The following is a 9932-nucleotide window of genomic DNA, read 5'->3' as shown; positions in this document are numbered from 1 at the left end:
TGTTAACATTGCCGCTCCCCAAAATTCACAATTTACAAATTACAATGTCACAAATTCACAGCACGCAAATATGAACGCTTGTACATTACAGAATTACGTATATAAAATGTATGTATATACTTCACTTTTTACAAATGCATGTATAAGTACGAGCTCACTTAATAGCTTCCGCGACCGGAAACACTGCGACACAGTTGACTACTACCACCGAATTTTCGATTGCGCCCACAACACTCACGCGTCACATAATACTATTAAAATAATCTTCAATTTCAAGCGCTGTTAACTTTGCGGCCAACTTGTTTGCTGCTGCGCCAAAGAAAGCCAATAAACTAGAGTGGGCGCGAACGCGCGGTATTTGACCTATTATCGCGTACCCTTGCAAATGGGAATGTGTGCCAAATTAAACCAACTCTATATTTTCCATGCGCTATGTTGAGCACGTTAAAATGCACGCCATACAACGAGTGTAAGTGTATTCTCAACCGAATGCGGCCAACAACTGCAACATACTCGTATATGGTAAATATGTACATACATACATATGTATGTATATATGTATTTGCAATGCTCCTTACAAAGATTTGTGCTTTTGTTTTGTACTTTTATGCTCAGAAATGTACGAAGCTTCACAGCACTATGTCATCCAGCCAAACTCCAAATTCACCATTTTTTTTCACTTTAATATCTCATGTCTTTATGCACAATTACTTTGCTGAAATTGCAAAAAATCAAATGATTTCCAATCAGCAGTATTTATTTGCCGTTGCACATAACTGTTCAAATCTCACACTTTGTATTATTACAAATGTCAAAAAGTAACGCGATGCACTTTTACAACACTGACACTGTGTTTACACTTGCTTCATTATTTTATTCGGCAAGCATAATTAGCTTGCCAAATAAATAATATATAAGCACACATGTACATACATATTTCCTAATATTTTTACCTATGTATCTACCACACAGTTATCACTTTCCTACCAACAAAATTTTAAATTTCCAAAACAATTTTAAGTTCCTTTTTATTCCGAGTTTTTGAACTGTCCTCCAGCGCGATGCAACTGCAACTGAATTTATCCTACTCGTTATATGTCCGTGTTGGCCTAGTCTACCAGTTTGATTTGGCCTCCATCGTTTCGAGTAATCGGCTCGAGCGCACATGCAAGTTGACCGAATTTTTATTCCACTGCGCAGTGGAAATAATTTCTATTGCATTTCCTTCAAATGCACAAACACGCTCAGCAGCCTTCATATGTGTATGTGTACACTGGCTTGCATGTGCTATTTTCTGAATGATTACACTTATTTGTGTTGTTGCAAGCCCCTCTTAGACGATTCGGCATCTGTCGTTAGTTGGGGGTTCGGTACTCTTTTGATTTTTCACAGCGGCAGCAATGCTGTTATATCTCAATGAACTCGCCATTTAGAGAGAAATATACATACATATTTATATATACATACATATATTTGTATGGAGCATATACATATGTATGTACATCAGCTGCACCTTTGGCTTGCGGAAGTTCAATGCACTACTGTCCACCACCCTCTCGGACAGTATTTAAAGGTGTGAGTTAAATTTTGATAATGTGTGTCATATATGTATACCCTTCTGGTTAGATTTTATGGTATGGCACATTATGTGAATTATATATAAGTACAGCTAAACTACTTCCGTTTGATTGAGCAGCAAATATGCTCCTAAAAGTATGTTACTTATTTGTAATTAGAGAACCGTACCAAGTGTTTTCTTCTTAAGCAGACCGTCTTCAATCAAATAAGAAGTGAAGCCATATATCATTTTAGAATTAAAAAGAAAAATTATTTAAACTTGAAGTGTTTTATAAAAACGTATGTATGTATATTATTTATTTATTTATCGAAATTTGTTAAAAATTATTGCCCACGTTGCGTTATCCGAAAAAATTTCTTGATCTGATCCCTATAGCATATCGCTGCCAATCAAGCTGGCCTTCAAAATCAAGTTCTTGTATGGATAACTTTTTTATTTGAGAAAATCGTTTTTTCATGTAATTTTAAAAATTTCTCTTTTTTAACCTTTAAAATGTAATTAAAAATCTATACTTCTATTAATTATGTTATTTTTATTTAATTTGATAAATTTACTTTAATTAATTATCATAACTGAAGATTTTTGCATATTCTTTTATTATTATACTTCGTTTCATCCCATTGTGTTTCTTGAGTACAAAAATTAATAACTCATTCCAATAGGATGGCAACTACTCATTGCATTGTCAAAAGTGAAAGAGCAATTGGTAGCAACGAGTAAGTAGTGCTATCTCCTTTGCACAAATACATTTCGAATTCAACGGACATGCCAGCCGGTTTTTGGATATAGAGAGTGCCAGTGTTTACTTGTCACGTCAGCTTAGTACTTTTTACTCGCCCTAACTGCGTTTTTGTTGTTTCTTATTGTGGAAAAGTTGGAAAACTGGTTTTGGCCACTACTTATAATAAGAAAAAAAAATTTGTCGCGCATATGAGTCATTATATGCTTCTAAGAATCTTATGGATACAATAACGTACGCATTTATTTGAAAATGCGAGCAATGGAAATATAAAAATTAATAAAAATGATATTGAATTTAATTGATTGACGCATTATATATCTCCAATTATTCAAGATTTGGTTATAATGTTAATGAGTTTTATGCAGCATTTTATGCGGCGTATGTTCCAATGCTATTTTTTGTGTTTAAAATCATACTTTTACTATGTGTGCCCTATGTCATTGATCAGCTGTGGCATATTCCTACAGCTGCTGTCAGTACTAAGCACTTGTTGACGGCTACCTTTAACTACTATTTTGCAATCGTCTACTACACTTTCACGACAGCATCACAAAATGTGTATCTCACACACTGAACAAAACTCGTGCGAAAAATTTCTCCCTCAGTTTTCTTGCTGCTTCCACAAGCGATAGTTTGCTGTGTTGTCAAAATTGTGATTTTTTTTAAATAGAGGCTAACATAAAAAACCTGTCTGAAGTAAATTTAGTATTTCTTTATGAACAAAAGTTGTCAAACACGAAGTGTTTTCAGCAAGCAGAAAGACTGCGAAGTGAGTAGAAAGTGTGTGAGATCATCAACCGGTGAAGGGACAATTAGAAAACCCCAAACGAAAAGGTGAGTACTTACCTATCACTTTTTTTTTTGCGTAAAATTCGCCGACAATTATCTAACAATGCGTTTTATCCTTAATAAATCCATACTAAGAAATGTCTGCAGTAGACGCTTTAAAATCGTGTTGTGTGATTTGAATTGAAAATGATAGCTCAATATTTCACTAAAAGAAAGTATTTTATTGAACAATTGCGGATTCCGATGGCTTCTCCACCATCTCAGTTGACGTCTCCGGTTGGATATTAACTTTTTCCTTTTTGGCGCAATTGCATTGATTGACTAATGTGCGAGTGCAACGGGACGATTATAACATGCATATGAACAAAGCCATTTGTACTAAAGAGCGAGCGAGTGCGTAGATTATTGAACATCTTTTGTTTGATGAGGTTCCAGTGTTGATGCTTCTCTTGAGGAATCTGTAGGTAGAAAATGTCTATTGCCTAAGTAATCTGGCTATTGAGTTATTAACCCGCTCTTACCTGTTGGTCTTCTCGACTAACTAATCGGGATTTTTCTCAATTTTGCTATGCGTCGTACTTCTTACCATATCTCAATGGTTCTTTACAATGTTGTAAGGTTGTGTATACGTACGCAGTTGTTAAAAGAAATGTACACACAGGCATATATGTATAAAAATTGAATCATTGCGCGACAGCGTTGGTGGAAACTATCACCTTCATTTTCAAATTTGTGGCTGGCAATTAAATTTGCCTCTGAGAATACCAAGCAAGTTCAAGAAACGTGTTTTTAAGCCTTGATTAGTTTGTGAAGTGATGGGGTGAAGTAACCTATAAAGCAGCAGAAAACCAGGTACGCGCGCTTTGAATATTGAATTATTCAATTCAAGTAAAAAGTAAAATGTGGTGCACGTAATTATTTTAGTTATACCAAAAACACTCCAGTTAATATAAAGTGTATACCATTTTAAATATTAACTATATGTTATTCAAAAGTACTGTTTGAGAATACAATATTTAAATATGTCTTGATTTGTATCTGATATGCGCTAAAACATTCACAGAATTCTGTAGTGATTTTGATAATTTTATACACCGGTCAAATACTCTCATTCCGCATTCTAGACATCAATAAACATCAAAAGTTCTCATTTTCATTACACATTCGGAATTGTATCTGACGAATGTATCTTTAATTAAATAGCAATTGCTTTGGTGTCTTTGGGTCTGTGTGTGTGTATGCTTTCACATGTACACATGTATACATGTTCCCACAAATTAAATCGGCTTGAAGTTGCCTTGAATATGCCTCCGGTAATAGTTCTGAGCCGTTGGGCTGCTGGTCGTCGTTTCAGTGTCAATGGCATTTACATTTTGTATGGAAACGTTGAGGCTCATTGTACTCATTTCTTCTTCAATGTATCTTATTTTAATACGCTTTTTTTTGTAAATTGCTTTTGCCAGAACCTCTTTACTGGTTTTACATACACAAATCTGTATGTGCTACATATGAACACTTTTTTAGTAATTCTATTTGTACAATTTCATTAATGTATCTTTCGTTTTCGTGGTTACTGATATTCTCAATGTAAAACCTCATCAATGTGGCATGTTTTTTCAATATGTGTACATACCAATGTGGATTTTTTAACATTTTCAAGAACGGGTTGATCAACCTTATTTGCATTTTTCCTTATTCCGTGCTTTTTCACGCACTTTCGTAATTTTTAATCAGTTTGTGAAAGAATTGTCAATTGATTTGTCGTTTCTAGTAGCTCGAGAAACAACGGTCGTGAAAACGTGTAGGTGGTGATGGATTTGAATAGTCGACGAGATAGTCGATTTAAACTCGGCACAAATTGTGAAATTATAATATTTAAGGTTTCATAAAAATTTATCTTATATTAAAAATTAACAATTGAAATATATGTATCAATTAATATGAAATAAAGTTGTGAAAACCTATTTGGAAATAGATAATTCTAAGTGTTTAAAATTTCAATTCCTAAATATATATGTGAATAATATAGTAAATAGGTATGATATTTTGCATTATTAAATTAATAAAGTGTCAAATATTTTAATTAACTATATTCATAATTTTAAAACATAAAAAATGTTTTTAAGTAATTTTAGAGATTACGAGTCAATTTCCTACACGTCCTTATGAAATAAAGTACAGTGTTGCTGTGTTTCACCAGTGTTGCTTCAAAACGCACGCAAATCTTTTGTTGTGAAACAACGAATGAGCGAACGAAAACGTGCAAAGAATAGCAGACATTTTGATTTAATTTTTTTTGTTTTTCGTATCGGTATTTAGTTGCAAATTTCATATGTAATTTTTCGCGTTTTGAAATTACTTATATTTTGTTTTTAAATTAAGTGCGCACAATTTAATGTTGGTGATTTCGACAATTTCGAAAAAATACCTGGACGCAGCCTTTTAGCAAAATAAAGAAGCCGTAAGTGAATGTATGTATGTTTGTTCATATGTTGTTAAGTCGTATATGCAGTGAAATTAAAAAGTGCAATTTCGGAAGTAATAGAAAATGTAAACGCAACTTCTTGATAAGAATAATTATTAATAATTATCTATGAAGAGGTTATTGCACTTACTGAGCTATGTGGTAATATTTTTACACATGAATTGACACGCTAAAATTTTGCTTGCGTTACATGTTTTACCACATTTTCTTATTTCATTGGATTTACAATCTTTTATTTAAAGAATATGTACATTTATTAACAAATTTTAATTTGCAGAAGTTGTATGCAATAAAAGTTGGTGCGAAAATATTATAAGAAACTCAATTAAACATGTCTTGGGTGCCATCAACTGACTTTGAAGAGGAAATTGTTGATTCACAACCGGGACATAATTTTATTTTTGGTCAACTGTGTGAACCAACACAACAAACTTTTTATCCACGTCCCAAAGAACATTTGGAGTTTGTAGCACAACAGAAATTTGCGAAAAATAAACGTGAAAACACTTTAACAAACTCTCAAAATCATAAATTGAATCTTATTGCAAGAGTGCAGCGTATTGCTGGTACTAAACCGTTGGGTGAACAACCGACCATCAATGATTGGGATGACAATGACAATGTAGAACGCGAAGCGATCGCTTTGATGAGACATGTTGGTCTCGGGCCTAGTTTGGAGCAACCATTAGACGAAGTCCGCACCATAGCCACACATCCCATAACGGAGGAGATCAAAATAAATAGAAATGGTCGCAAACATATGCCAGTATTTTTTGATGAGAAATTTTTTGAATTAAAACCGCGTGTTTCCCCATCGTCGTCATCTTCTGGCAACAATAGTCCTGTAATTGAAGATGCTGCGACTAACCTTAATGATTCCTGCGCGTCACAGAAGAGCAGCAGCAACGCCACATCAAGTGAATTAGCGCATGAACGATCTTCTGATACCCTTAATAGTGGATTTGAGAGTGCAATTGATATTGTAGGTGATGAGGAGAGTTTTGAGACTGCACGAGGAAGTGATAAGGAATACAGACCGCAAAATTGGAGAGGAGATGAAGTAGAAAAAACTACACAAAATTGGCGCAGCAATGACACATTTATTAAGAGTCAATCATGGAGGAGTACGAAAACAACATACGCAAATAGAAATGGAATTAATAGAGAAAGCCAAAATAATGTATGTAATTGGCGTTCTTCAGCCGATAAACCAAGTAGTAAAGAGAAGAGAATTCAAAAGAAGCCACCTTTATTATGTTCACCCAAAGAATTGTATGAAAAGAAACGTCAAATGATTTAAAAACCGCAGAAAACACAAAACTCAGCATAAATATAATTTTATAAGTGGTTAAAAATTAAAAACAAATTCTAGCAAAATTTGATTGATTACTTGTACAAATATTCATTTTTAATTGGCAATTGTGAAAAATACATTGTTTTAACTGTAGATTTTAAATAAATTAACAGTACTTGAAATTTTTATGGTAAAAATTACATGAAGAAATATCTTGGAGTGAACGTCTATAATATTATAACTGCCAAAAGTTATAGGCGTCATTTATAAGAAACTTATAACGGGTTTAAACAGTGTTAGATCGTGATATAAACATAACAGAACTAACTTCTTGAAAAGGGTACAAAAAAATGTAAAATTTAACTTTATATGAAGTGAAGATACTACATATTTGATTGAAGAGTTAACATTCAAAAGCATGTGTTCCATTATATTTAACCATCATCAAGGAATTTATTGATTTATGATGAAAAGATTTATGATGATGTCTAAAACTGTTAATTTTGAAGATATTTTAAATTTGCCAATAATAAGTAATTTGGGAGGTTCGGTTAATATATCAGGAACTGTATACCGGTATCCATACATATTAGAGGCATAACTCTTTTTTTGACTCTCTTATGCCCGGTTTCACAGTCCATACTTAAGTTGTGCCCAAATAAAACCTTAGCTAAGCATTGTTGCAGACTGAGGAATCGTTTGCGTTTCACAGTCAATGCTTAATCTCTATAAAATTTTAATATGATATATGGCAACGTTATGGGCAACATATGTTTTACGAATATCATCCATAAAAATATGTTTGAAATTTAAATTATAACAGCCAATAGATTAATTTGCGAGGAAAGTTATATGGAAAATAGATGAAAACACCGAATTTCACTGTTAAATATACCAATTACTCTAAAATAGAGTATATATTTCAAACGTATACACACGTACATTGCGAATAATATATTTTTATATAATAATAAAAAAAATATAATTTTTATTAATAATAAGGAACCGCTAAAAGACCTGTCTATATGTATAGTTTGATAAATATAAATGTATATGCCAGTAATATACATATACAAGTATAACACAAATGACAAATATTTGTCCAAGTGAGATCCATCGATTCAAACCTAGGACCTAATATACATACATAAGTTGTCCTCGGAAAACGACATTACTATTGCAATACGTACATAATATTCTTTAGTCAAATGTAGTATCTTTAATACTGATTGAGACAAACCATATTTTACCCATGCATTTTATCTGTACATCTTGAACATAGTTATTTGAAGGCTATTGTTTTTTAGCAAAGTATCTAGACCCTGCATGAGGCAGAGCGCAAGTTAATTGTCATTGAAGTCATCTAACGGGAGGTCCAAGAAACAAGTTGTTTCGATAGATCTATAGGGAGTTGGTTTAATGGGGCATTTTGTGGTTGTTGTAACTGTAGAAGATATTCCTGGAATAATTTTGAAGAATACTGTCGAACTTACAATCCTTAGAAGGATAAAAATCTAGGCAAGTTTATATTACGTACGCCAAAATATCGTGAGAACGGTTTAAAAAGGCATGTAAAGAGGTGGTTAGATAGATAGATAGATAGTAAAGATTGAGGTATTGTACTGCGACCTATGGTCTATTATGCCCTCCTCTATATCACATATGGTTACCAAGGTCCAGCATCTTGAACAATTTCAGGACCCTGCTGGGCGCGACTGAGGTGATGTGATCCCTGTCCACGTAGATGGAACTTGGGCGTTTAGCCTGCTTTTGCAAATTGCTGGGCAATCAAGAATCAGGTGTTCTGAGGTTTCTTTTTCCATGTCGCAGAAACGGCAGTTTGCGCAGATATTATGCTTATGTTGGACAACTGCTTCCTGGGTCTGCATTGCCCTGTATAGAGCGCGACAAGTAGTCTCTCCCCACTCTCTCCTCCGTGCGGAGCAGCTCCTTAAGAGTGTGGGACCAAAGAAAGGTGGTTTGTGTCATGCGGGAATTCATTGCAACTACAAAAAAAGTTCGGTATGTCGGGGTCTACTCTGGATAAGTAGAAGTCTAACTTAATCTAGTATTTGGAACGATGTGAGAGGGTCACAATTGAACATAGTTCCGTTCCCATTTTCAATCGTTCTATATCAACTATCTGATAAAAGTAGTGTTTGAAATTTTCTATGTCTATTGAAAAATTATAATGTCTAAAAATAAATTACTTTTCCTATAAGTATTATACTAAAAGCGAAAAAAAAAATCTGAACGAACGATTTTATTATACATATTTAAATGCTCAGCTCAGATGTCCACAAAAAGGTGAAAATCAAAAATTGAATCTTAACAGTGTTAATATTTCTGTTCACAAAAGTACCTATTTTCAAAAACGTCAAATTACTCTAATTTATTGGTGTTTGTACAAAAATCAAGGTCCAAATTGCTCTTAGAATATCTCAAAAACATAACACCAATAAATTTTTTTCTAGAATACTTTAAGTTAAGTTAGTAGACTTTGAAATTTATCGTTGCTGTAATTTCATATTATTTTGTACATTAATACATTCTTCGAATATTTTTAAGTTTATTTTGTATTAAGAAAATAAATATTTGAATTACACACACAATTTATTCTTATGTAGTTTGTATTGATTACATACATATGTATATATAAAAGGAAGGCTGGTCCATTTACATATTTCCGAGATATTATGGCCGAAATAAATGAGTAATTTGGGTTTAACGTATCCAGTAGACTTGTATGAAAGCGTCTCAATGATGCTCAATTGTTTGGACGAATGAGTTGAAAAAACATTGTTGTCTAAAAGAAACGGTGGACCTTTGTAAAAGAACATTTTGAAAATAACGTAAAATTTCGGAAAAAACTACTTTGGAACGATGAAATCAAGTTGAATCGTATTGGATTCAGTGGCAAACAAATAGTCCATTGCACCAGGTGTCAGGCATATAACAGCACATACACGAAAAAACCGTAAAGCACGGCGATAGTAGTGTGATGGTCTGGGAAACTTCTTTCAGAGACGATATTGTAACATTG

General features: G+C 33.3%; 2 protein-coding genes across 6 annotated transcripts in view; both read left to right on the top strand.

Annotated features, from left to right (window-relative positions):
- The first annotated feature begins 2937 nt into the window (after nucleotides 1-2937).
- LOC120769324 (serine/threonine-protein kinase grp) overlaps nucleotides 2938-9932 on the top strand; it is a 45879-nt gene continuing 38884 nt past the window's right edge. For 2 of the 3 annotated variants that reach the window (XM_040096276.1, XM_040096278.1), the window contains exon 1: nucleotides 2938-3155. The gene's annotated coding sequence lies outside the window, so the exon portion shown is untranslated. Of the gene's footprint in view, nucleotides 3156-3850; nucleotides 3963-9932 lie in introns of those variants that run through there. The other variant, XM_040096279.1, reaches the window with a different exon arrangement.
- Nucleotides 5352-8251, top strand: LOC120769326. 3 transcript variants are annotated; one of them, XM_040096280.1, is made up of 2 exons: nucleotides 5352-5571; nucleotides 5873-8251. In XM_040096280.1, exon 2 carries the CDS (start codon nucleotides 5927-5929, stop codon nucleotides 6893-6895), a length of 969 nt encoding a protein of 322 aa, XP_039952214.1. In that variant the 5' UTR covers nucleotides 5352-5571; nucleotides 5873-5926; the 3' UTR covers nucleotides 6896-8251. The 3 variants fall into 3 exon arrangements, with proteins under 3 accessions (XP_039952214.1, XP_039952215.1, XP_039952216.1); XM_040096281.1 differs by having other exon boundaries at nucleotides 5352-5581; XM_040096282.1 differs by having other exon boundaries at nucleotides 5352-5585.

The sequence above is a fragment of the Bactrocera tryoni genome, chromosome 2, assembly GCF_016617805.1.
Source record: "Bactrocera tryoni isolate S06 chromosome 2, CSIRO_BtryS06_freeze2, whole genome shotgun sequence".
Lineage (NCBI taxonomy): Eukaryota > Metazoa > Arthropoda > Insecta > Diptera > Tephritidae > Bactrocera > Bactrocera tryoni.
The sequence above is the reverse complement of the archived record's forward strand: the minus strand, read 5'-3'. Positions and strand labels throughout refer to the sequence as shown.